The sequence below is a fragment of the Sapajus apella genome, unplaced genomic scaffold (genome assembly GCF_009761245.1).
Source record: "Sapajus apella isolate SASKATOON/1434 unplaced genomic scaffold, GSC_monkey_1.0 scaffold4, whole genome shotgun sequence".
Taxonomy (NCBI): domain Eukaryota; kingdom Metazoa; phylum Chordata; class Mammalia; order Primates; family Cebidae; genus Sapajus; species Sapajus apella.
In genome coordinates this window covers 58,059,193-58,087,160 of record NW_022436944.1, presented here as the reverse complement: position 1 = coordinate 58,087,160, position 27,968 = coordinate 58,059,193, and the positions used below count along the sequence as shown (strand labels likewise).

At 39.5% G+C, this 27,968-nt stretch overlaps 1 protein-coding gene across 3 annotated transcripts in view; it reads left to right on the top strand.

The window, feature by feature from the left end:
• The window catches only part of SCN11A (sodium voltage-gated channel alpha subunit 11), a 173,996-nt gene that overhangs the window by 129,827 nt on the left and 16,201 nt on the right, over positions 1–27,968 (top strand). For 2 of the 3 annotated variants that reach the window (XM_032270699.1, XM_032270690.1), the window contains 10 exons: positions 341–715; positions 2,898–3,329; positions 11,541–11,654; positions 12,614–12,728; positions 14,632–14,786; positions 17,863–18,036; positions 20,964–21,065; positions 21,536–21,799; positions 22,487–22,540; positions 25,822–26,806. In XM_032270699.1, the coding sequence (XP_032126590.1) occupies positions 341–715; positions 2,898–3,329; positions 11,541–11,654; positions 12,614–12,728; positions 14,632–14,786; positions 17,863–18,036; positions 20,964–21,065; positions 21,536–21,799; positions 22,487–22,540; positions 25,822–25,986 (1,950 nt within the window). In that variant the 3' untranslated portion in view covers positions 25,987–26,806. Of the gene's footprint in view, positions 1–340; positions 716–2,897; positions 3,330–11,540; positions 11,655–12,613; positions 12,729–14,631; positions 14,787–17,862; positions 18,037–20,963; positions 21,066–21,535; positions 21,800–22,486; positions 22,541–25,821; positions 26,807–27,968 lie in introns of those variants that run through there. The other variant, XM_032270708.1, reaches the window with a different exon arrangement.

Genomic DNA, 27,968 nt, shown 5'->3' with positions numbered 1-27,968 from the left:
AGTCAGAGTTTTCTGACCCTTGGTATATTACATAGAATCCCAAAACATTCATTTTATATAATAATTATATAGCTCAGTCACCATGCTGATCCCAAAGTCTTTATCATTAAAAAACTAAAACAAAATATTCCCATTTTCAAATAAAAAAGTAGATACAGGTGAGTTTCAGATTATGACAGAGAGTTGGTGACTATGTTGAGGATGGATTTAGCTTTGAAAAGAGTTTTGGATGTCGTAAGTGCTATAGTTTGGATATATGTCATTTGCTGTATAGATGAGCGGATGGAGTTTGTCCTTAACTGGCTTTTCTTCCGCTTTTGTTTGTTGTCTGTTTTTACAGCTCAGGGTCTTCAAGTTAGCCAAATCCTGGCCAACTTTGAACACACTAATTAAGATAATCGGCAACTCTGTTGGAGCCCTTGGAAGCCTGACTGTGGTCCTGGCCATTGTGATCTTTATTTTCTCAGTAGCTGGCATGCAACTTTTTGGTTCTAGCTTCAACTCCCAAAAGAGTGCAAAATTATGTGACCCGACAGACCCGACAGTCTCATGTTTACGGCACTGGCACATGGGGGATTTCTGGCACTCCTTCCTAGTGGTATTCCGCATCCTCTGTGGGGAATGGATCGAAAACATGTGGGAATGTATGCAAGAAGCGAACACATCATTGTGTGTTATTGTCTTCATATTGATCACGGTGATAGGAAAACTTGTGGTATGTTTCTTAGATTTTTTTCAAAGAAGAAAAATCCCTACATGCCTGCCAAATGCATTACTTCTTTTGCAAAACTTTACTAGTAAAAATTATTATTCTAAATATAATGCCAAATAAATATTTGAAATATTCATTCAAATCTCGTTTGAAAAAAGTATGATAAGCTTGACAAAAACCTCTTTGACACATATTACTCATTTGACTGATGCCCCAACATTTATTTCATTCCAGAAGATTATTCTAAGACAATAGTATTCTCTTCCCCAGTGATTGGCTGAAATAGGAGTTTGGGGCTTAAATCAGTCAATAAGATGTAAAGAGATGTCCATTGGAGAAACTTGAGCTTTTGTCCTTTTTTTTTTTTTTTTTTTTTAGAAAAAATTTTTGCTCTGTTGCCAGGCACCAGGCTGGAGTACAGTGGCACAATCTCAACTCACTGCAATCTCTGCCTCCTGGGTTCAAGCAATTCTCCTGCCTCAGCCTCCCGCGTAGCTGGGACTACAGGTGCACGCCATCACGCCCAGTTAATTTTTGTATTTTTTAGTAGAGACGGGGTTTCACCATGTTGGGCAGGATGGTCTTGATCTCTTGACCTTGTGATCCACCCACCTTGGCCTCCTGAAGTGTAGGGATTACAGGTGTGAGCCACTGCGCCCAGCCAAATCTTTTGTTCTTAAAAAATATGTGTTAAAAAAAAAAAAAAGATCCTTTTGCTTCCCCTGGGCTTTTTTATGACTATGACCCCTGGAAAAGCCAGATCATGAGGTTGGAACTTTGGTGGAATTGCCCACAGAAATATGGATCTGACATCTAGGACTGCTATGCAACCCTCTCCTGTTTGCACAGATTGAGAGATGGTGCACTTTGTGCAGTTTCTTTAGGTCCTGTTGCCTTAACTTCTATGAGGTGTTAGTGCCTAGCCAGACCAAACATTATGCAACCATGAGAAGAACCAGGCTAAAACAAAGCCAACACTGAGGCAGGTAGAGTGAAAAGAGAGAAGAAGCCTGTATTTGTGTTATAAATGGTCCCCTGTTCTATTTTCAAACTTCTTGTTATGCTATAGATTTTTGTTGTATAAGCTGGCTTAAGTCTGTTACTTGTAGCTGGAAGCATAGATATTTATGGGGAGGCTAATTAAGTGCACTTCATACCCTTACTACGCAAGATCTACAGGATCAAGTTGGTGCTATGGTGCAATATAATTAACTCTCTACGCTTGATAGCTTTATCCTAAGTACCTAATAAATGGTGTACATAGATAGTAAGTGATACATGCAAAAGCTCAGAAGAACAAAGCCTCACCAATGGGAGTGGGAGGAGAGCACTGAGAAAGGAGTTGTGGAAGATTACAGAACTTGAGAAGACCACTTATAAGGTAAAGAGAACTGAGACAAATAGAGGAGAGCTTAAGCAAAGATCCAGAGATGGGAACTCTCACAGTGAAACTGAGGAACTGTGACTAGACCCATTCACACCCACCAGGCACTTCTCCCCAAAGGCTGTCTGTTGTTGAGCTAAAGAGAGCCACAAACATAGGAATTTGAGGAGGCGAAGAGGATGAGTAAGAGAGTGTGTAATTATGAGCAAGGAACCCAGGTAGGAAGCTATTGGGATTACCTGATTTTGAAGTGGCATGTGTTTCAACAGAAGAGTTGCAGATTTGGTCCAACCGCCTTGGCTTGGCCCCAGCACGTTACTGAGGTTAGGGCAGCAGGACCTGAAGAGACTGCAATGTACATCATCTCACAAACATGCAAACAAGGAAGGACTGCACATTGGTCTTGAATATCTGATTAATATCCTTGTGGGAAATTCCAGCAAAAATCAAAGCTCACTATCCAGCTGTTCCCCAAGAAATGTACATTCTTAATTTTGCCACATGGTTATCCCCTTCTGCTTTTCCCTGGCCAGGATCCACTCATCCATGTTGTCTGTATGTAGGGAAACTGGACTTGGCTATTGCACCCTTTAATTTCATTTTTTATTCTGTCTTCCTGCTTCTATTTGTTTCTCAATCTTCTGTTCTTTTATTTATTGTATATTTGAACTTTCTTAGGAGACAGCGGGACATAAAACTCACTTGATTCTGTTTTTAGTCTTGGGGAAAAGTTGTTCTGGAAACTCACTGTATCCCTTCCTTTGCTAAACTTTCCATTCTTGTTACCCACCCCATTCTCAGGTGCTCAACCTCTTCATTGCTTTACTGCTTAATTCCTTTAGCAATGAGGAAAGAAATGGAAATTTAGAAGGAGAGGCCAGGAAAACTAAAGTCCAGTTAGCACTGGATCGATTCCACTGGGCTTTTTGTTTTGTGATACACACTCTTGAGCATTTCTTCCAAAAGTGGTGCCAGAGGAAAAAGTCACCAAAGCAAAAAGAGGTGACAGGAGGCTGTGCTGCACAAAGCAAAGACGTCATCCCCCTGGTCACAGCGACGAAAAGGGGCTCAGAGACACAGGAGGAGCTTGGTATTCTAGCCTCTGTACCAAAGACCTTGGGCGTCGGGCATGATCGGACTTGGTTGGCTCCACTTGCAGAGGAGGAAGATGATGTTGAGTTTTCTGGTGGAGATAATGCACGGCCCATCACACAACCTGAGGCTGAACAACAGGTATGAAGGTTCACACATAGGCTTAGAGGTCATACAAAGCTGGAGCTGCCACAGGGCACTGCTTGCCTGCCCTGTTCTGGGCACTATGCAAGGATAATAAGGGTGTAAAATGTGGCTGCCCTTTCATACCCACATGCACATCTTGGGACATGTTCTTACTGTGGTCCTACAGGTGTGGCACAGATAGGAGGTGTCACAGGAGTGCAGAAGGGAGTATTAAATACACTTTGTTTTTATTTTCTATATATTGAATTATATTTTTATTTTAGCTTATTTTCTAATTCTTCTTATGATTTTTCTTTGACCCACTGCTTATTTAAAATTGTTTAATACTGATAAATTTCTCAAATTTCTATTTGTTATTAATTTCTAATTTCACTCCATTGTGATCAGAGAGCATACTTTGTATAATTTCAGCCCGTTTTAAATTTTGGGGCTTGTTTTGTAGACTAGTGTATTGTCTATCCTGGAGATGTTTCATGTATACCTGAGAAGAATGTGTATTTTGCCATTTGGAATCAAGTGTTCTATAGATGTCTGCTAGGTTTAACTGGTTTATAGTTTTGTTCAAATCTTCCATTTCCCTGTTGATCTTCCATCCAGCTGTTATTCATTCATTTCTGAAGATGGGGTATTGAAGTCTCCAATGTTTATTGTTGAATTGTCTATTTCTCCCAACAATTATGTCACTTTTTGCTTCCTGTATTTTGAGGCTTCTCTGTTAATTGTATACATGTTTATAAATGCTACATCCTCCCAATATTTTGACTCTTTTATTATTATAAAATGTCCCTCTTTATCTCTAGCAAGTTTTTTGTTTTGGAGTCTAGCTTGTCTGATGTTAAAAGAGTCATCCCAGCTTTTTAAATGGTTATTGTTTGTGTAACATGTCTTTTTCCATCCTTTTACTTTCGATCTATTTATATGTTTGAATCTAAAATTCAAACTGTCCTCCTCAGTGTATAATTGACTCTTGCTTTCTTATCTATTCTGGGAATCTCTGCCTTCTGATTGGGTTGTTTAACCCATTCATATTTAATGCTATTATTAATAGAGTTGATGTACTTCTCATATTTTTCTCTTTGTCTTCTATTTGTCTTCTATTTTTTCTTTATTATTTCTATATTGCTTCATTTATATTAAGTGAATATTTTCTAGTATAACATCTTAATATCTTTAGTACTTTTTTACCATCTTTTTGAATTATTTCTTTATTTGGGTGCTCTAAAATTTGACATTTACATCTAATTCATCAGAATCTATCTCATATTTATATTAATTCCAGTAAGCTATAGAAATATTACTCATATATAGCTCTATTTCCTCTCTTCTTTTTGTACTGTTTTAAATTATACACATCATATCCATTTATATTAAAATTCAAACAATATATTTTTATTATTACTTAGTATAGTTAGAGGTCTACTAAAGAAGCTCAGAAAAGAGTGTATATTTATAAGATTTATTTTAATAATCTTTTTAGCTACTGTTAAGTGTGCTCTGAATGAGAAGACCACCTAAACAGGCTTTGTGTGAGCAACAAGGCTGTTTATTCACCTGGGTGTGAGTGGGCTGAGTCTGAAAACAGAGTCAGCAGCAGGTGTGGATAGGAGCTGGTTTTATAGGTTGAGGGTAAGTAATAGAAAGTTACAGTTTAGGGTGGTTAAAAAATTTTTTTTTATTATACTTTCAGTTTGGGGGTACATGTGTAGAACATGCAGGTTTGTTGCACAGGTATACATGTGCCTTGGTGGTTTATAGGGTGGTTTTTGACAAGCTGGGGGTGGGGGGTGTCACAGGGTCCACTGTCATAAGGTTAACTTACCAGTTGAGGCAGGAACAATGGTAGAATGTTGCAAGGTCAGTTAATCAGGCCACAGGGTCCAGTGTCACAAGGTCGACTTATCAGTTGAGGCAGAACAATCATGGACTGTTATAAGGTCAGTTAATCAGGCACTGCAGGAGCTAGCTACTCTTCTCCTTTTTCTGTTTTCTTGTTGTCTCAGATTTTCTGGCTCCGGGAGGCTCTCTGGATGTGTACGTGAGGGTCACAGGTCTCTTCTTTTTCGGTTTTCTTGTTATCTCAGATTTTCTGGCTCCGGGAGGCTTTCTGGAGGTGTACGTGAGGGTCACGGATCTCATCATGGCTTAACTATGGTGTAGTCCGTGGTGCAGTCAGTTCAAAGAAACTTGCAGTTACTTTTGGCTCTCTTCATTTGTTCCTGTGAACGTGAGTTACCTGCAGGTGTGATTTCCTTACTCCAATGCAACTTTGCTCCCACCCATATCCTTTGTGCTCATATTAGCAAATATATTTTATTTCTATATTGTACATACCCAGCAACACAATTTTAAACATATTGTTTTACACAATTGCTTTTGAAATCAGCTAAAAAAAGAAAGGAAAAGAAATATATATCTTTTTACCATACATTGGTGTGTGTGTGTGTGTGTGTGTGTGTGTGTGTGTGTGTGTGTGTGTGTGTTGTGTTGAGGGGTGTTGTATAACCACTTAGGGTCACTTTTTTTCAGTCTGGAGGATCTCTTTTAGTATTCCTTATAAGGTAGGCCAACTACTAAATAATTCTCTGTGTTCATCTGGAAATGTATTTCATTTTGATTTTTGAAAGATAGCCTCACTAGATATAAAAATCTTGGTTCACTGTTGTTTTTTCTTTCAGCACTTTGAATATATCATATCACTGCCTTTTGGCCTCCATTATTTCTAATGCGAGGTCAGTGTTAATTTTATCCGTGTCATCTTGTACATGATGAACCACTTTTCTCATGCTACTTTGAAGATTTTTCCTTTTCTTTGTCCTTCAGCACTTTTACTATGACGTATCCAGGTGTGGAACTCTGTGTTTTTTCTACTTGGGGTTTCATTGACCTTCTTAGATGTGGAGTGCTAGGGTCTGAAGGTGTCCTCTAAAGTTCACGTGTCAGAGAATTAATTCCCAAAGTAGCAATGTTGAGAGGTTAGATTACGAGAGCTCTGGCCTCCTGAATGGATTAGTGCTCTTGTGGGAGTGGTTTAGTTACTGTGGGAGTGGGTTCCTAATAAAAGAATGAGTTTGGCCCCATTCCCTCCTTTCTCTGTCTTGCCATGTGATGCCTTCTGCCATGTTATGTTACAGCAAGAAGTCCCTCACAAGATGCTACCCTTTTGATCTTGGTCTTCTCAGCCTCTAGAACTATAGGAAATACACTTCTGTTGTTTATGAATTACTTCAGGAATTCTATTATGGCAGCAAAAAATGGACTAAGATGTGTAGATTAATGTTTTCAATCAATTTTGAGGAGTGTCCAGCCATTACTTATTTAAGTATTTTCTCTGCTCCTTTCTGTCTTTCCTTTCTGGTTTGTATGCGTAACGGTACTTTCTCTGAGGCTCTATTTTCTTTCTTCTGTTTTGTGTGTGTGTGTGTGTATGTGTGTGTGTGTCCTCTTTAGATTGCACAGTCTCCATTGATTTATCTTTAAATTCACTGGTTCTTTCTTCAAATGTACTGTTGGTCCCTCTAGTAACTTTTTCATTTCAGTTATGATACTTTTCAACTCCAAAGATTCTACTTGGTTCTCTTTAAAATACAATTTATATTGATATTTTGTATTTGATTGTACATTGTCATCATATCTTTTATTTCCTTAAGCACTGTACCTTTAATTCTTTAAATATATTTATAACGGCTTCTTTGCATTCTTTGTCCATTAACTCTGACATCTTGACCCTTTCATGTGCAGTTTTTGTTACTGACTTTTTTCCCCTGTATGGATCATATGGTGGGACGGGGAAGTTTTCCTGGTTTTTTTTTCATATTTCATGATGTTTGTTAAAAATTGGACATTTTAAGTAGCATATTGTGAAAACTCTGTAACTGATTCCTGTTTCTGCTCTCTGGGGCCTCTTTATTAAATGGTAATCTGGAGACACTATTTTAGTGAATTTGCTCCCTCTCCAACCCACCTCCCTCCATTCACACACAATGTGAAACCCTTGGTGTCACTCCTAGGAGAGTAGATCCACGGACATGCACACAGTCAGTCTGGGATGACTGTTGTTTCAGCAAGACAATCTTTGACTCCTTCTGTGATCTCTCCCTTAAGCTGTCTGCCACACTTAGATTTTAGGCTCAACTAATTGCTAGATAATTGCTCTATTTTCCTTGACAATGCCGTGGGGCATAAATTGCTCAAGTATCTGATTCAATTAAATTCAGAAAGTGATAGCTTTTAAGTGCAGTCTTTGAGATTTGTTTTGACCGCAGGGGGACTCGACTTAGCTGTCTCTTTCCATACTTCTTTGTGGTGAACTTGCTGACCTATGTTTTAGTTTGTTGCCTTTAATGAAGGAGAGCTCCCAGTCTCTTATTTGGTTACCGTCAAACTATCCATTGTTTTCAAGAGCACTCTTAGACTTTTATTTCCCCACACCACTTTGTTTCAAATACAGTCAGTTCTACTGAGAGCTTCAGAGCTTTTTTTTTCTTGTGAATTGCCTCCCACTCTGGGCAAAATCTCTTACACACAATTCCAGGCACTTGGGCAGGGGCAGTAGCCTCTCAACTTCTCAGCTTCCTTCTTTCCTAATCCTCCCCATCCCCAGAACAAAATTTTGCCATACAAGTAAGCTGGAATGAGGGTGATTCTAGTGTTCTTGGGCTGCACTTCTGGGATAAAGTCTCTGCCCTATAAGTGGAGGGCTAGATAGAAAAAGGAAGCCAACTTTTTGGCCACACTCACCAGAAATGTAGAGGCCTTAACTCAGAGTTGGAAGAGATAAGAAATGCTGGTGGCTTGCAGTTCTTTTTCTTTCTTTTTTTTTTTTTTTCAATAACTCACGCATTTTTATTGGTAGACATTTCTTGGTGGTGTCATCATTTATGTACTGAAAAATGGGATTATCATTTTAATGATACTAAACAGCATTTCTTTATTTCAAGTGCATTGAATGACCACCATGTGCCAGGCCTTGCACTGAGATAAAATACATATGCAATAGGCATTTTTTTTTGAGGTGGAGTTTCACCCTTGTCACCCAGACTAGAGTGCAATGGCAAAATCTTGTCTCACTGAAACCTCTACCTCCTGGGTTCAAGCAATTCTCCTGCCTCAGCCTTCTGAGTAGCTGGGATTACAGGCATGTACCACCATGCCTGGCTAATTTTGTATTTTTAGTAGAGATGGAATTTCACCATGTTGGCCAGGCTGGTCTTGAACTCTTGACTTCAGGTGATCTACCCACCTCGGCCTCCCAAAGTGCTGGGATTACAGGCATGAGTCACCTCAACTGGCCTGCAATAGGTAATTTAACATGTAGGCTGTATTTTTTAAAATGTGAGCATTTAAAAAGATTTTCCTTTTATGCAGAGATCATTGATGTGCCTTTCCATTCAAAAGGCTCAGTATCTTTTGTCAATTTCATTTAAAAAATTTAAAATTTCAATAGTTTTTGGGGAACAAGTGCTTTTTGGTTACATGGATAAGTTCTTTAGCAGTGATTTGTGAGACTTTGGTGCACCCATCACCATATTCCTTAACTGGGAGCTAGGATAGAGGGAGCCCTATCTTCCTGGCCACCTCTGTCTAGAGTGGAGCCTCCATAAAACTTGGCTGGAAGGGTCAAGGGAGGGGGAAGTTCAGATTATGGCTTAAATGTCATCAATTTCTACCATTCTTAAGAATTTTAGTAGATTTTCTTGAGCAAATGTTTCTTCATTGGCTGTACACTCTCAGAATAATTTCCAGAGAGTTTAAAGTACTTTTAAAACAGTTTTCCCCACTGATTTCCCAGGAGAGAAGGTCCACAGAGATTCTCATGCTATCATCCAGGAAGTGAAACTCTATGTGACTTCTTCATTAAATTCTAAATGTGTTAAAGACATTTTCAGATTATTATGTTGCTTTCATCTTCTAGTTGTGAATTTTAGGAAGTCTACTGATTTTATGTTTGTTTCCTCATGTCTTTTGGAATGTTAGCTTAAAAGCTCACCTTCAGTGGGAGGATCTGCCACTCTCTTTGCAGACTAAGTTCTATGATAGTCTCTAATAAACACTTCTGTGACATCCATTTCAGAACCATGTCTTATATTGCCAACTTTGGATTCTTATCCAATAGTGATACAAGTCATATTGCAGCTCGAGTCACTGAACCAGTGGGTACCTTTGCCCAGGCCCTAGTTTGGAGGTTGTACCTCTTCCTGTCTCCCTAAGTGTGCAGCTTTGTACAATTGTAATTACAAGCATTTGCTACAGCATTTTTTTTTTCACTTTCTCTCTGAAGTGCAAGAACTTTACCTCAGTCCACAGTTTCAAGCCTTAAATATAGCTCTGATTCTCTTCCTCATGTAGTGTACTTTTAGACAACATTACATGCTATCTTATTTAAATTCTTACTACTTTATATTTCTTTTCTGTGTCTAGTCCGTAGACAGATTACCCCCTTTTGTATTTGTATGTTTGTGAGGTATATTTGTGGCTATATTTGGATGTGTCTGTATTTTTATATATGCTATTACATGTGTGGAGAAATGTTCCTGAACTCTGACCTTATAATGTCAAAGTTGCAGGAGTCTTCACATAGATGTTAGGATAAAATCTTGACCCAAGATGTGGCTATAACCAGCAAAAGGGTCTGGCTGCTAGCTGCTTATGAAAATAATTCAAAATAATAACAAATTATGATAAGAAAGAGCAATATTCTATTATTGTCTGTGCTGGCAAGGGGAAGAGCAGAGAGCTATCTACTCTTCAATTTGTGGAAGGAATGTGGGGGTTTTTAAAGAAAGGGTTTGAGATGCAGAATAGGCGAGAGGAGCTAGGAGGTACCAGGAGGTGTGACTTGCTCTGCTTGAATTATTGCCCCATTTGGTGAAGGGGCTGGCACCATAATGGATCCTGCCAGGTTATAAATTAGTTGCAGTCAATCTTGTAGTCACTGTACAGCCAGGAGTAAGTTCCGTTCTTGAAAATCTTTGGTTGGAGAGAGAATTCCAGAGGTACCTGGTCCCTATCGGGATCTGACTCATGAAGCTTCTAAGAAAATATATGACCAGATAAAAGAACATGGTGTGTGCTTAAAAAGTGTTTAGGTAAATAAATGTGCATAAGGCACGGGAGTGTAGCATGGGAAAGGAAAGGAAGTGGTGGTTCACAACACATTCCGAGGTTGTATTTCAAGATGAGAGGTAACACACATGCAGTTTGTCTCAAAGTTACATCTTGAAACTTGGAGGGGAAAGAGGAAGAGGAAAAGAAGAAAGAGTTTAAAACACAGTTTGAGGCTCAGCTGCTAAGCTGCTTGGTTACATGGTCGGATGACTTTACACATCCTTCTTAAATATCCCTGTGGGTCATCAGACAAAGTTTATTTTTCAGTTTTATGTAGTGATATACTTTCATATTTTTCTTTATGCCTTATAGTTTCCTGTTTTGCTAAGGAAACTCTCTGTACCCCACATAACAAGTTATTTTTCAAATTTTTCATTCATTTATTTTTACATCAGAATACCATATGATTATATATTTTATTTTTGCTATATTATGGCATTGTGTACCATTTATTAAGTAATTTATTATTTAGCCATTGAATTCAAAGGGCACATTTAAAACACATTAAATCCCCATATAAGTTTTATTTCTGAATTACTTGCTCAGTTTTGTACCAGAACCATACTGTTTTGATTTATGTATCTTTGCAACAAGTTCAAAATCTGTTTCCTCTAATAGTTGGCCCAGAATTATATTAAGTTGAGTTCTTCCAAGAGCAAGCTTTTTTTTTTTTTGCGGAGTTTCACTCTTGTTGCCCAGGCTGGAGTGCAATGGCGCAATCTCTGCTCGCCACAACCTCTACCTCCCAGGTTCAAGTGATTCTCCTGTCTCAGCCTTCCGAGTAGCTGGGATTACAGGCATGTGACACCATGCCCAGCTAATTTTGTATTTTTAATGGAGACAGGGTTTCCCCATGTTGGTCAGGCTGGTCTTGAACTCCCGACCTCAGGTGATCCACCCACTTCAGCCTCCCAAAGTGCTGGGATTACAGGTGTGAGCCACCACACTCGGCCAGGAACAGTTTTTAAAGAGAAAAAAGAGTTAGAATGTTAAAGGCTTATTCTCATGACAAACAGAAAACCAAATAGCATTCACACTTCTTTCATCTTAAGTGACATGTCCAGGAGGAATATTAATTCTATTGTGGGCTTTCTGTGTTAGGCCCGTGAACTCCATCAGGAGACCAAGAAGCCCATCAGCCAGAGAGTTCGAAGTGTGGAAATTGACATGTTCTCTGAAGATGAGCCTCATCTGACCATACAGAATCCTCGAAAGGTAATTTTCCTAGGATGTCAGAGGAACTTGTGGCTCATCCACACACCTTCTTCAGGGTCGGCATTATGGAAAAATGGCACAATTAATGCAGAGAAAATTGCAAGAATTGAGTCTTGAGCAAAAGTCTAGCCCAGGTTTCCCAAGTTTACTGCTATTAACATTTGAGGCAGGACAATTATTTGTTGTGGTGAGCTTCTCTGTGAATTATGTTTATCCATATGCTTGGTCTCTATACATTTGATGCCAATAGCATCCTCCCATTGTGATAATGAAAAATGCCTCTAGACATTGCCGAAATGTCTCCTGGAGGGCCAAAGAAATCAGAACCACTGGTCTAGGCCTACTATTCCGGGAGCTGAGACAGCGGAAAATTATAGTCTCAGTAAAGTAGCCTTCTTCTCATCACCTAATTGGAGTTAGGCAGCCTATCAGGGTTGTGATCTGTAGGGAGAAAAAGTAGAGGTACTGTATCTTCACATGCCTTGCTATTGCTCAGCTGCAGAGATGAGCTAGAGAGTTCTCTTCTAAAGTCAGGCTGGTCATAGCACTTAGAAAAGGACCCAGCAGGAGGGGTGTATCTTGACACCTCTCATCCTAGAAACCTTTGCCTAGTTCATTTCATCCTTAAAAAATCAGACAATGATGCACCTGTATACCTGTGTAACAAACCTGCACACTCTGTACATGTACCCTAGAACTTAAAGTATAATTTAAAATATATATTATATAAAATATACATATAATATATTAAAATATATATTATATATTATATATGTATTACTATAATAATATATAAGTATATGTTATAAATATATATGATATAATATATATTATATTATATATTTTATATATATATATATATATATATATATATAAATCAGACAATGAGAAACTCAGCACTACCATGGTGAGAGAAGGTCTTAGTAAACGGCACCCCTTCCTTTTGTTCTGATGTGCAGAAGTCTGATGCTACCAGTATGCTATCAGAATGTAGCACCATTGATCTTCAGGATGCCTTTGGAGGGTTACCTGAGACAGTTCCCAAAAAGGAACCAGAGAGATGTTTGCCCAAAGGTAAGTGGCAGTATTTCTGCATCCAGTTCATAGAATCTTTGGGTGGGATTTCTGTTCTTCTTTGAAGCTTTGTGGTTTTAGCAGATATCATCATTCTACTTCTATTGGAGACAAAAACAATGAGAGGCACCCACTGATTTTTGGGGTGATTGTCAGGTCTAGGCAGAGGGGATTTCCGGAAATTCTTGCTTTAAGTAGGCTTCTCTCACATGGCCTAACATGCCAGGTAAACAGTCTAGAAAACTTTCTTAGAAAGCCCACTGGGTCAATATATCTGCCACTTTCTATGGTTCCCAGGGCATTCGATGTCAGTGTATATTTGAGGTCATAGACTGAGAAAAGATCTTGGATATTGTAGTCAAGATCTTTAGGTTAGAAGCCAGACCACGTGAGCTCAAATTCTGCCCTCTCCGCTTATGAGCTGTGTGACTTATTCAATTTATTTAACTTATCTGTGTTTTATTTCTAAAATGAGGGCAATAATTGTACCCAAAGCAAAGAGTTGTTGTGAGCATTAAATGAGTGAATATAAATCACTTAGAAGACCATCTGGAACAAAAATAAGCAATCAATAAATGCAGCCTTTCCTAATTCCTTGAGTGAATGTAGTGGCTTTTTCCTGTGGGCCTTTACTATTTCTTTTACTTGTTGTAGCAAACTTATTTGCACTGATTTCCCCCAGGAGGTCCTTAAAAGCAAAAGCAGTGACTTCATCAACATTGTATCTCTAGTATAAGAGTAGAAGGTGACCCAGAAATGTGTTCAACAGGTGCTAATAAATAAATAAGTGACAATATATTGATGAATTAATCTAAAAAATTATCTATAAGTTTAGGACTAAATTGGGTCCAGAAGAACACAAATAATGTGTTTCAAACTCACATTCCATGTTGTTTAACAGCTCCAGAGCTGGACAGGAGATGGATTAGGGATTTCCAGTAGATTACAGTTCTCCTGATTTATGTTTGCACTGGCCCTTGAGGTGTGCATAGGATGCCAACAGTGGAGATGAAAAAGAAAGGTGGTTTTATCAAATAAGTGAGGGGGGGGGATAAAATCCAGGAAAAAAAGGTAGTCTTTTAAGAAGGCGAACCTACCGATGTTCTTAGAGGAAGAAAAGAGGCAGAGTGAAGATAGCCCATAGAGGCTTAAGAAAATAAGGAAAGGAGCAGAATGTTATAATCATCATGAAGTAGAGATCTGCAGAATGTGTACAAGGGGAGGAAGAGAAAAGGTGGAAAGGGTGATGTGGTCTATGCTGAAGGCTTGTATGTGTTGAGAACAAATGCTCAGCTCTTTGTAAATATCTTGACATTTGATCACATTCTTTCATGTATGGCCTGAGTGGTTCACAAAGCCTGTGGCCATCCTACCTCATTTCCTGTAGTCCTCCAGACATGATCTGTTAACAACAGCCAAAAAAAAAAAAAAATGTTGCATAACAATCACAAAACCTCAGTGGCATGCAATGATAAACATGTGCCTGCAGGATTCAGCTGATCTTGGCTGGCTTCATTCATGCAAGTGTTATCTAGCCTGGGCTTGACTGGGCATCATGGCTGTGCTCCACATTCTATCATCCTCCTTCCAGACCCAGTGGGGCAACCTGAACATGCTTTATTTTTATGGAGATGGCACAAGAGAGCGAGTGGAAACCATGCAAGGCTTTTCGAGGCCTGGGCTCAGAACTGGCACAGTGTGACTTCCATTCCACTCTATTGGCCAAAGCAAGTCACATGGCCAGGTCAGATTTAAGAGGTTAGGAAAAGATGCTCTACTTCCTTAATGGGAACAACTGTAGGTCACGTGGCAAGGGGTGTGAACACAGGGAGGGGTGAAGAGTTGCTTTTTAATGCAATTTATTACAGGCACTAATGATAGTGCTACCGTTAATTCCTTTCAGGCCTTGGTTGCTGCCTTCCATGCTGTAGCATAGACAAGAGAAAGTCTCCCTGGGTCGTTTGGTGGAACCTGCGGAAAACCTGCTACCAAATAGTGAAACACAGCTGGTTTGAGAGCTTTATTATCTTTGTGATTCTGCTGAGCAGTGGGGCACTGGTAAATCATCATGGTCTTGTGAAGACATTGGGCATCAGGGCAGCTGGGGAAGCTGCACTCTGACTTGACTTCTTGTGGGGCTCTGAATGTGGGAGACCAGGCAGAAGTGGTCTCTGGTGCTGCTGGTTCCCACAGGGGGCAGGGTTTTGCACAACTTCTGAAGTCAGGCTCAACTGGGATATCCCCAAGCAAAGATGCTTTATCTGTGCGGAAGAGTAACTCAAACCAGCACTTTAAAGTGGCCACTGGAGTTTTGTCTTTGATCATCTATCTCTTATTTTTGGAGGATTTCTAGAGATTTTCACTGTATCCTACATAGTCCCTCCTCTAGATAGCAATGCTTCAACTCCCCTGTTACCATAAACCATAGTGCTGTTTTCTAAAAGGTAAAATATTACAGGAGGGAGTTATAGGGACCAGATTTGGGTATAATAAGTTGCCTTGGTATTTTCCATTATTCATGATCCCTTGAAAGAAAGGACAAGGAGATACTGCTTTATAATCATGATCAAAGTGTGGTATGAGTCCCATGAGGTTTGGAAATAACTCTGAACCCATCAGCTTCCCTAGCCATGGAGCCATCAACTTTATGCTCTCTTTCCATACCTTCTGGTCCTTCCTGTCTCCCTTCCCTCCCTGCTAAGGGGATAGTGTCTTTTCTCTTATCACCTGTGTATTTCTCCCTCTCCTTTTCTATTTTCTGCTTTTTCTATCACGTATCTTCCTTTAAAAAGACCATACAGTAATATGGAGCTAAATAGTGTGGAACCAAGCTCTCTTACAGTTTGACGTAACAAACATTTATAAGTTTGTTATGGGAGTTTGATTCCGTATTACTAAACCCAGGAGTCTTGGGTTCTCCCCTACTAAGAGTGGCAGAACATTTCACAGAGAGTCACTAGCAAGTGGAAAAGACAAGGAAATGTCTCACCCCTACACCCCATAGCTTCTGGTTAGTGTTTTACACCTGTGTGATCTCTAGGTGAAAAAAGATAACAGAGCCCACCGGGGACGTGATCAACATACATCATTTGTCTACTTACTACAATGTCAATTATTCTTCACCCAGAACAGCAGATGTCTCTAAAAGCATCCCAGAGAATTCCCTTGATCAATTTTTATCATTAATCTTTGGTCTAGGGTTACCTGTACACTTTCTGGTGACTACATTTTCACTGGCTGTCTACTCTGATTCAAGTGGTAGAGTTTCTTGTATTTATTCCACAAATGATTCTTATAACAGGCTGTGGGAAAGCAGCAATGTTGTCAAAAGACCACAGCAAAAATGCCCCATGGTGCCATAAAAAGAAAGTTTATGATCAGAAATGTAGAAAAGGGGAAACAACCCCAGTGCTCACCTGCCTTCAGAAAGGCGGGTGTAGTCTGGGCAGAGCAAGGCTGAATACGCAATGCAGAGGGTGCCAGGAGAAGGACCCAGCCCCTGTTTCTCCGTACATATTCGTAGAGAATGAGCGCAAGAGACATCAAGTCCTTTGCCACTGTATGTGTCTGTCGGCAGCAGCAGCATCACCTGGCAGCTTGTTAGACATGCAGAGTAGCACACTGTAACAAGCAGTGCATTGTAACAAGTTCCCTAAGTGATTTGGGGTTCATTAGAGTTTGAGACACTCTGGTGTAGGCAACTATGTAATAAGAAGAGAGTCCTAGGTCAGAAAATGGCCTAGATATAATGCGGAAGCCTCTGAAACTCAGTTGCAGGTATAAGCCTGCTCATCCGTGGAGCTGACTCAGATCTGCTGAGCCAGCTTACTGTTAAGCTTCCCAAATACGGGAGGAAATGAACACCCAGTACCATTCAGATTTGTCTATCCTCAAGCGGCAAGCAAACATATGTCACTGACCTCCAGGAGCTTGAAGTCTAGTAGGAAAGATAGCTGGAGGGATTAGAGACCAGAAAGTATAGACCAAGATAGATAGGACAATTAAGTGACCTACTCAGGGAAGCAGGGGCATGAAAGCATGTAGGATGGGAACCTAACCCAGTCCTTCGGAACAGGACAGTTTCCTATAGAAAATATCAGCTGCACTGAAATCTTAAAGCTGAAGAGGAGGTGAAAGAGCAGAGGATGAGATAGAGGGCCCTCTCCATTCAAAAACTCACTTGGCAGTTGGAAGTGAGACTGTTTTACTCTTTTGCATTCTTTTTTTACCCCAGGACTATGGGGCTGTGAGCTTACCTTTGTCCCCAACAGCGAGGATGATTCCCTTCCTGCCTTCAATGTTGGCCCAAATTTCATGGACAGCTTTAGTACCAGGCCCTCTTCCTTTCTTTCATTCTCAGAAACTCTGTAAAGGCCAAATGGACAGCTTATATCCTAGTTATATAGACCCTGTAGAATCACATACACTTTGAGTGAGGGAAGAGTTTGAATGTAGCATTAAAAAGGGTCTCTCTGAAAGCCAGGATCTCTTTTTCATAATCACACATAACAATGGTTACCATTCAAAGTAATTTACACTGGGAGCTTTAGCCCAGAGTGCTCCAAATTTTATATGTCATGGCACACATACAAAATGACACTATTGGCAGGGAATGCTACTGTAAATGGATAAGGCTGTTTGTAGGGGGAGGGGCCTCAGGGTTGGCAGGATTTAGAGGGTGGGCCAAGGCACTTGGACTTAATGTTACAAGCAATAGAGAGACACTGAATTAATCCACCGAGGTAATTGGGAGGATGAGAAATGGTCTATGACACTGGGTGGTCCTGGAAATGTTGACAAGACATATTTGGCAGGAGTTGAAAGAATGAAGAAGTCCCGGAAACAAAGTGCTGATCCATTAGGAAGATGTTTTAATATACAGGGGCCAGTAAGAAGAAGCTGAGAAACGAGTGTGACAACAGAAGAAAGACGACTTTCCTTCTTCCATTTTTACTTACTCAAGGAATAGATTCCATTGGAAAAGTTTAGCCTTAATATCTTTTGAGCAAAACCTCAATTTACCAAGAGAGACACCAGTTTTTATTCACATAAGGAAGGAAAACAAAAAGTAAAGTTACCCAAAAGTTCTTTGCAAATGTTCAACCTGGCCTATGGCTATTCCTTTTCATTTCAGATATTTGAAGATGTTCACCTTGAGCAACGACCCAAAATCCAAGATTTACTAAATTGTACTGACTTTATTTTTACACATATTTTTGTCCTGGAGATGGTACTAAAATTGGTAGCCTTAGGATTTGGAAAGTATTTCACCAGTGCCTGGTGCTGCCTCGATTTCGTCATTGTGATTGTAAGTTTACTATCTCTATGTGTCCCACACGGGCTGGGGTAGTGGTTGACGCAGGGATCGTATGGCATTGCTTTTCCTTTGTGTCTCATACGGATGTCTGTCCAAAACATTGTTTCCTGTTGTCGTGGCCTCTTCACGATACTTACAAGTAGTTGTCATTTGTCTATCAGCGGTTTAGCCTTTCTTAGGTTCCACTCCTCACACACTGCACTTTATCTGCTCACCACTCCAGCCTTTCCCATGATGGGATTCATTCACTTCTCTCCATAAGCACTGTTTATGTATAATATATACCTAAAGTAACTTTCAGTATCCTTGATTTTTTTCTTCTTCCAATTTTCTATTTCTTTTGAAGACTTCTCAAAGCTGGTCAAGCAGCCAATAGACTAGGCTAATATTCATCTTAATTGTCAAGCAACATGAGAGGATTGTTCACATACAGTCTCTCATTTAATATGCATGACAGGGTTCTGAGTTAAGCAGCATTATGTGACACCTCCCACACTGTATACAAGGAAACCTGAAGCTCAGAGGATTAGCAATTTGTTTCATGTCATAGAGCTGGTAAGTGGTGAAATTGAGATTCACATGTATATCTGTATGACCCAAAAGCTAATAATAGTATTAGTGGATCACATTTATTGAGTGCTTTGTCTGTACCAAGGTTTCTTCCATATGCTCCAAATGCCTTTGCTCTTTTAGTTATCACAGCCTCTTTGTGGCAGGTACTACTATGTATATTCAGAGGAAGAAAGTAAGTCATAGAGAGGCTAAGAAGCATGTTCAGGATTGCACAGCTAGAAGTGGTGGAGGTAGGATACAAACCTAGTAAGCCTCACTCCAAAGAAGCTCTTGATTTAACATTACATCCTTTTTTTAGATTAATTTTATTTTTATTGATACATAGTAGATGGACATATTTTCAGTATGCATGTGATTATGTAATACCCTTACACAATTAAACATGGTAGAACCTAGTAAGTCTCACTCCAAGGTGCTTGACTTTAACATTACCTTCTTTCCATCAAGATATAATTAGTTAAACTTTGTCCCTGCTGTGCAAGGAAGTGGATAAGACAAATGCATAAGCATAAACTATGTGGTCAGCGAACCCCACTGGAGAGCTATAATGTTGTTGGTTAGCACAAATAGATCATGTGTTTATTTAATGTGCACATCAACATTCTGAGTTAATCAGTATTACATGACATCTACCACATTGCAAACAAGAAAACCAGAAGCTCAGAGGCAAGGAAACAGAAGCTCACTGTCGTTCAGGCATTTTAGAAAGATATCAATGCCATAGAAACTCCAACAGGATTCAAACATGGGAAAAAAAGCCATCTGCCTGTTTGTCAGTCCCATTAATTTCTAGAGTGCAAATAACTCTGTATCCATTATCTCAATAGATTATGGTTAAAAAAACCTATAAACTATATGAACAGATGATCATTATCTCTATTATAGGGACCTGTGGTTTACTGGTTACAAGCCCTACCCTTAGGAGCCTGGGCCCTAAAGCTAATTAGTCTACCCTCTTTTTGTGTAACCTTAAGGAAAAATTTCCTCTCATTTAACAATAATTTTTTCATGGGTAAAAATGAAGATGTGAACTATAAATTGCCCAAATAGACTGAATACAAAATAGAAAACTAGTGATAGTTTCACTAGAAATCTAGTGATACCCATTAAAAATACCAAAACAATAGTCCAAAGCCACACTGTCAAAAAAGGGTACTAGGCCAAGATGGGTGGATTTATTTGTTATTTATTATATTTCAATAGATTTTTGGGGAACAGGTGGTGTTTGGTTACATGAATAATTTATTTATTGGTGATTTCTGAGATTTTGGTGCCCCATTGCCCGAGCTGTGTACACTGTACCCAATGTAATCTTTTATCCCTCACACCCTTCTCTCCCCTGAGTTCCCAAAGTCCATTGTTTTATTCTTATCCCTTTGTGTCCTTATGTCTTAGGTCCCTCTTATGAGTGAGAACATACAATGTTTGGTTTTCCATTCTTGAGTTCTTCACTTAGAATAATAGTCTCCAATTTCATCCAGGTTGCTGCAAATGCCATTATTTTAGTCCTTTTTATGGTTGAATAGTATTCCATGGTGTATACATATATGTGTGTGTGTGTGTATGTATATATATATACCATATGTATATATATACACACACACACACTATATATATATGTATATATAAAATGTGGCATATATATACATATATATATAGTGTGTGTGTATGTGTGTGTGTGTATATATATATATACACACACACATACACACACACACATATACACTATATTTTCTTTATCCACTAGTTGATTGATGGGCATTTGGGCTGAATGCATATTTTTGCAATTGTGAATTGTGCTGCTATAAACATGCATGTGCAAGTGTCTTTTTCATACAATGACTTCTTCTGGGTAGATACACGGTAGTAGGATTGCTGGATCAGATGGCAGATTTACTTTTAGTTCTTTAAGGAGTCTCCACATTGTTTCCCATAGTGATAGTACTAGTTTAACATTGATCCAATTAAAATTCACGTCCATTTTTAAGTTTTTCCAATTTACCATAGAGAGCCTTGTTATGGCAACTGACTGACTACCATAACAAATTTCAACTGACCACCATAACAAGATTCTTTACGGTTAATTCCCTCTACAAATCCACCTCCTGCCCCCACTCCAATCCAGGATCCAACTCAGGACCCCACATTATGTATTATTGTTATATCTCTTTGGTTTCCTTTAATTCATAACAATTTCTCAGATGTTCTTTGTCTTTCATTAAACAAATAATGTGAGTGCATTGTTCCCACTTTTGTGGACTGTAGCTTTGGTAGGTAAGGAGAAGAATGAGCTTTCCAGCTGGACACCAAGTCAGGTGCATTACGGGGACTTCTCTACCCATCAGGTCTCTGTGACCAGCCTCCTTAACTCAAACGAATTGAAGTCTTTCCGGACACTGCGAGCACTGAGGCCTCTTCGCGCGCTGTCCCAGTTTGAAGGAATGAAGGTACATTCTGCAGAAGGATGGTTGGAAGTTCAGTTAACAGGGAAAGATGGAGAGATCAGCTGCTTTTTTTGAGCTGAGATTTCTTTAAATTGCTGACCTTTTCCTGGGTTAATTCCCAGCCTGCCCAATGCTTAGAGTTTGAGAGGTAGAGAAAACCCTAAGATACACATTCGACCCTAAAAGCTTCTGTGACAGCCAAAATGAGCTCTGACTCCCCTTCAGAGCACTGGGGTAGGTGTTCTTAAGTCTCTAACACTGTCATCACTGGGCACTTCTCAAGGTATCCTCAGTGGTAACAGAGAGGACCCATTATATAGGGAGCTGAGTGCAGGGCTGGTCATGGGGGTGGGGTGCAGGTATGTGGAGATTAAGAGATTCAGCCCGGCACATCAGGCAGGTCCATCCCAAGAAGTTGAGCCAGATGCATCCTACCCATCTGTTACAGTTTTCTTTGCTTCTGTTTCCATAAGGTGGTGGTCAATGCTCTCATAGGTGCCATACCTGCCATTCTGAATGTTTTGCTTGTCTGCCTCATTTTCTGGCTCATATTTTGTATCCTGGGAGTACACTTCTTTTCTGGAAAATTTTGGAGATGCATTAATGGAACAGACTCAGTTATAAATTATACCATAGTACCAAATAAAAATCAATGCGAAAGTGGCAATTTCTCTTGGCTCAACCAGAAGGTCAACTTTGACGATGTGGGAAATGCTTACCTCGCTCTGCTGCAAGTGGTAAGTACAGTCAGTATGTTTTTCACTCTGAGGAGAAAAAAACTTCAGAGAATCATACATTGTTTCTCAGCTAATAAAAATGCAGTGACTCCATTGTGATAATAGAAGCACATCCTGATTCCACATATGGAAGCCAATGCCTTCTGGAATTGTCCTCTCCTGAGCATCTGCAACTTCATTGACTACCGTGCCTCAGCTGCCTAGTGATGCCCCTTTAAGGATCTGTACATCCCACCTTGTCCTGTATGGCACCTTGCTGGCTCTCCATAACTCCAGACAGAGAGGAGTGGAGCCTCAGGTATAGGTCATGACATTTTGAACAGTTCCTTGCTTAAACCACAGATGCCAGGTCTTGAACAGGCAGTGCAAATAGATACAGCATCAGAAAAGAACCCTTGACCAGGCTCTTTGCAGCAGTTGGGCCACAACCTCAGCTTCTCTGGTAACTTTTAAGGTGGAAACTTCTTGTTTTTAAATTTTGTATCTTGTACAAATGAAGAAGAAGAAAAAATCCAAGACACATATCCTTGAATTCCCTTCTACTGTTCTTTTATTTGTGCGTTCTGTCCTAGAAGGTTGGGGTATCATATATTCAGCTCACTGGGCTTCACCTGCTTTTCCATGCCATGTATCTGTCGCTGGCAAGTCTACACTTGTATTATTCATGTTGTTCTGCTTTTGTTGCAGGCAACATTTAAGGGCTGGATGGACATTATACGTGCAGCTGTTGATTCCAGAGAGGTGAGTCTGTGTTCTACCATGTTTTGCAGTGTTAGGGTCAAGTCAGAGATATCATGACTACATGGGCAGTCCAGAACTTCGGGCGTCATAGTTCTAGCAGCCAGGTTTCTCTGCCTTGTTTTCTTTGGAACAAAACACTATGAAATACCACTGCCTGATACGAAGGGTTCTTATGCATCCTCTAATGAGTATCTGACACCCCAGTATTCTCTAAAGTCCAGTCCTCTTTCTCCACAGTGGCCAAGGAGAAACCACTCATGTAGGAGGTGGAGCTAGAAGTGGCAGAATCACAGGATGCTTTGATTTTCCTCTTACCTCTTCTCCAAATGGGTGGACAGGCAGAAACCAAATTCAAAGGGTACCTGTCTTAGGCTGTGGGAAACCATAAGACTGCACTAGATTTGCAAGGGAGACCCTCCCCTGGCTCCAGACTCTTTAGTGATGGCCAACTGTTGAATTTTAGTTAAAGAAAATATAATCATGGATTCCCAAAGTTGGATGTGTACTGAGTAATCTAGCCTAGTTTCTATTTTCCAGTTTGGAAAGTTGAGGAATAAAAAGAAAGAGTTGCCCAAAGCCATAGAGTGAGTAGGTGGCTGACTCAAGAATTGAGTCAATGGCAGAAATTACTGTTTTCTATTATAGCACATGTGTGTGTCTTGATCTATCTGGGAGTCTGCAGAGTTGATGCCTAACACATAAACAGTATTCAGTACCTTTGAGCTGGTACAGACTGAGTATCCCTTATCTGAAATGCTTGGGACCAGAAGTGTTTCAGATTTTGGATTTTGTAAGATTTGGGAATGTTTGCATAATACTTACAGTTGAGCATCCCTGACCTGAAAATCCAAAATGCCAGTGTGAACATTTCCTTTGAGCATGACCTTTGCGTGTTATGTCAGCACTCGAAAAGCTTCAGATTTTGGAGCATTTGAGACTTTGGATTTTCAAATTAGGGATGCTCTACCTGTAGTAACAGTGGAGGTGGTTTGAGTAGTGTTATAGCAGCACTGAGGGATGAGAATTAATCTTTATGGCCATTCCAGTTCTCATCATAAATTCATAGATTGTCATTATAAGTTAATATGCAGATGATACATAGCAACAAATCTGAGTTTGCTTACTTCTAGGTGTGTTAATAAAATCAACTTTCTGGAAAGGCGAAGCCAACAGTAGGTATTTCACTGTTTATAACAATTGTAGTATACATTGTAATATTTATATATATACAATGTGATTTTATAATTATATACACAACATAATTTTACAATTACAATTTATAGCAAAGGAACTATTAAAAAATACCAATGTACTCATTTCTTTTGTCTTTTTGAGTACATGACCTTCACTCTAGTTTGCCTTTGACATTCATCTGCCCTGAGGTGGAGATGGGGAGTGGAGAGGAAAGCTTTTGCAGATGTGCAGTAGACAGGGTGTATGGCTTACAAATGCTCCCAGAGTGAGGGATCGGTGGGTGGAAGTGTGTGGAGGGGTGCCTGTTTTGTTGCCAGTCCTGATATGTACTGATTGTTGTATGCTGGCTTCTAGCTTCATGACTCTTGTCTATGTAGTCACCGAGCACTCTGCTGGCCTCAAATATTAAAGTTGTGGTTGGTGAAACTGTGGGCATTCTCCCCATCATTTCCCCCTGGCCTTACTGGTTCTCTGCCATATCCTTCACATGGTCCCTGGCAGTCTACTCCCATCCCTTGCTACAAGGCCCAACACGACAGGTGCATGGCTATCAACTCCATGTCCAAGCCACATGAGAACTGAGAGGTTTAAGAGACTTCTCTCCGTTCAGTTATGTTACTCTAATCTCTTAAGTCAGCCTGCCTGCCGAATATATATCTCAGGCCTTCCCATTAGTAATTTCCTTCCAGAAAAATATGGAAATAATTTATGGAAAAAACATGGAAATAATTTCCTTCCAGAAAAATATGGAAATAATTTATGGAAAAAATATGGAAATAATTTCCTTCCAGAAAAATATGGAAATTATCTTTGCCGTCCATGTTTCCCTCAATTTACTGGATCCCAACCTCTCTCTCCATACCCAGAGAGGGATAATCAGGACACACATCTTGTAGCTCTGTTTTTCTGTCTCTGTTTCTTTTTCCTACATTTTCCTTTGGAAAAATTGGGTGAGCTTTGATCATTTCATCTTCTTGTCTATTCCTCCCTCCGATAAAATGCTTCACCTTCAAATGCTTGATATACCAAAGAGAGACATGAAGGAGTGTAGACATTCCTATATCTCAAAGCAATAACCTAACTTGCAAGACTGTTAGCCCACTTTGAAATTTTATTGTAAATGTCCACTGCTGAATACTCTTTCCATTACATTGTTTCTGAACGAATGTCTACCTTTTGTTCAAATAAACGGATGCCTCGAGCAAACCCGGACTAAGGTCAGATAGTCTTCATAGCAAAAGAGAAAAATAATATTTTCAAATAGTTACCTTCATGACACCAGTCTACATTGTGAATGTTGAATAACAGATATCATAAATACATTCAACATTAATTGGAGCTATCAACGCTTATATCTTTGATGTGATAGAGGGAAAAATGTGAAATCCTTTTGCTACCTGCCTGAAAGTGCTTGAAGCCAATAACAAGGCAAAGAACTTGGATGAAAGGGATCTCAGATGATTTTGGCCATACCTTGGACTAGGAGAGCTTGCTTGAAGTCAATCTGTGTCCATTTTAGAGCTTGATCATTCATTCATTCATTTAGATATTTATTCCATGTGTATAAAAAAATCTACATATCAGAAGGTATGCTACGTACTAGGAAGTTAAGAGTGAAGGGATGTAACCACAGATTAAATTAAACAGTGGGCTCTAGATGGGGGACATAGTGGTTCAGCAACAGTTAGTAGTTTAGTCACCTCTGCCCAAGGTCAACGTGCCCCTACTCTGGTGCCCTCACCTCCAATCAGGTTCCCTCCAATTATGGACATTCCATATGGATGACTTTTTAAAAAGACAAATGTGATCATGACACGCCTCTCCCTTACAATCCCTCAATTATTCTCCTTTGCTTAGAAGAAAAAGCCCAATTTTCCACCACTCCAGGTTCCCGCCACATGCCATCACTCAAGCTGAACTGGGAAAACTGAAAGAAGGCTCCCAACAGGGGCCATGGCTGTTAGGAAGAGGCTATGTAGTCAATGTTGCTGCGAAGAAACACCTTGGTCTTCTAGTTAAGGCGGTCAGAATGCTTATATTTTTCTCCAGTAATTGTTTTCTTCTTTATTAAAAACAATTGCTACCAGAAAGAAGAACAGCCAGCGTTTGAGAGCAGTTCACTCAGTTACATTTACTTCGTAGTCTTTATCATCTTTGGCTCATTCTTCACCCTGAATCTCTTCATTGGTGTTATTATTGACAACTTCAACCAACAGCAGAAAAAGATAAGTATGCGGGGTGTCTTGATTTGATAATTTCATCTCTGTCCTCCAAAGGCATTAATAAAACATAATTCTGATCTAGAATATTATACAAAGTAGCCTTTATGATCTGCGCGATGACAAAGAGGAAGCTTCCCACATCTGCCTGGAGATAATTCTTAAAGATGAGGCTGAAAGAAGACTGAAAACATCTGGGCTTCATTAAGTCATTGCTTTTATTCTTTTTTACTTTCTTAATCAATGGACATTGTTACTATTGATATTAAGCCCATTAATAATTGAACCCTAATAGAACAACAACCACCAGGATAAGTATGTATTAAATATGACACTACAGTCATATTTTAATAACCTTTCAAATGCACTTTGTTATCCACTATAAAAATAATGTACTCTCCTCTTTCAGCAAATGTGTCCTGGCCCCCAGCATCCAAGCCTCAACAGATCTATCCATCCTACTTGGAAAGAAGATGATTGGGGAAGAGGCAGGGCTAGGGAGTTTTTTACTCATGCCTATAATAAACACATATTTATTTTGCTGATTCTCAAATCCACAGGAGATTTGTAGTGAATGTGAAAAATTAAGGAAGATAAAAAGAAAATTTAAATCACCCTAAGGTGGCCATGAAATGATAACCACTTTAGACAGTGCCTCTTATAATTTTGGTGTAATCCATTCCAGTCACTTTGTATTACTTTTACACAGAATTAGTTTATATTTTAAATTTTGTAGTTTTGACCTCTTTAGTTATAAGTTTATGTCATAAAATTACCTTTGCTATAAGAATTTTCAGGACCCCTTACCAGACATGGTGACTCATGCCTGTAATCCCAGCACTTTGGGAGGCTAAGGCGGGCAGTTCACTTGAGGTCAGGAGTTCAAGACCAGCCTGGCCAACAGGGTGAAACCCAGTCTCTACTAAAAATACAAAAAATTTAGCCAGGTGTGGTGGTGCATGCCTGTAATCCCAGCTACTCAGGAGGCTAAGGCAGGAGGATCGCTTGAACCTGGGAGGCGGAGGTTGCAGTAAGCTGAGATCACACCACTGCACTCCAGACTGGGCAACAGAGTGAGACTCCATCTCAAAAAAAAAAAGAATTCTCAGGGCTGAATTACGTTGCATATTACGGATCAACTATAATTTATCCTGATCATTCCTCTCTTTCTTGGACATTTATATGTTGTTTTAAAATTTTTTGCTCTTCTAAAACAATTATGACCATTTACAAAATTCTGTGTATCTCTATTTCTTCAGCATAAATTCCTTGAATTAGAATATTGAAAACATATTGTCAAAATACCTTCCAGAAATTCTGTGCTAGGTACTCTTATTCTGCAGAATATGAAAATGCATGGTTAAAGAGATCTCATTATTCTAATTGTCTATTTTATTGTCTTTTTTAGACTGATGGGAAAAGTGTTATCTTATTGTTTTATATTTATTTATTTGATCATTAGTGAGGTTACACACTTTTTCGCAGGTTGATAGCCACAAGTATTTCTCCCTTAAGTTATTTCTTTATATCATTTATCTTTTTTTTTTTTTTTTTTTGAGACACAGTCTCGCTCCCTTGCCAGGTGCCAGGCTGGAGTGCAGTGGCACGATCTCGGCTCACTGCAACCTCTGCCTCCCAGGTTCAAGCAATTCTCCTGCCTCAGCCTCCCGAGTAGCTGGGACTACAGGTGCACACCACCATGCCCAGCTAATTTTTGTATTTTTAGTAGAGACGGGGTTTCACCATGTTGGCCAGGATGGTCTCGATCTCTTGACCTTGTGATCCGCCTGCCTTGGCCTCCCAAAGTGCTGGGATTACAGGCATGAGCCAACATGCCCAACCTCATTTATCTATTTTTAAGACTGAGATTGCCATCTTTTTGTATGCATTTCTATATAATAAGTCCAATTTGTGACTTGCTTCTTATATTTTTGCAATTACATATTTAACTTATAGACATTAGTAGTTTTTGGAGTCAAACTCCAATCTTCTCATTTTTGGCTTTTTTAAAAAAA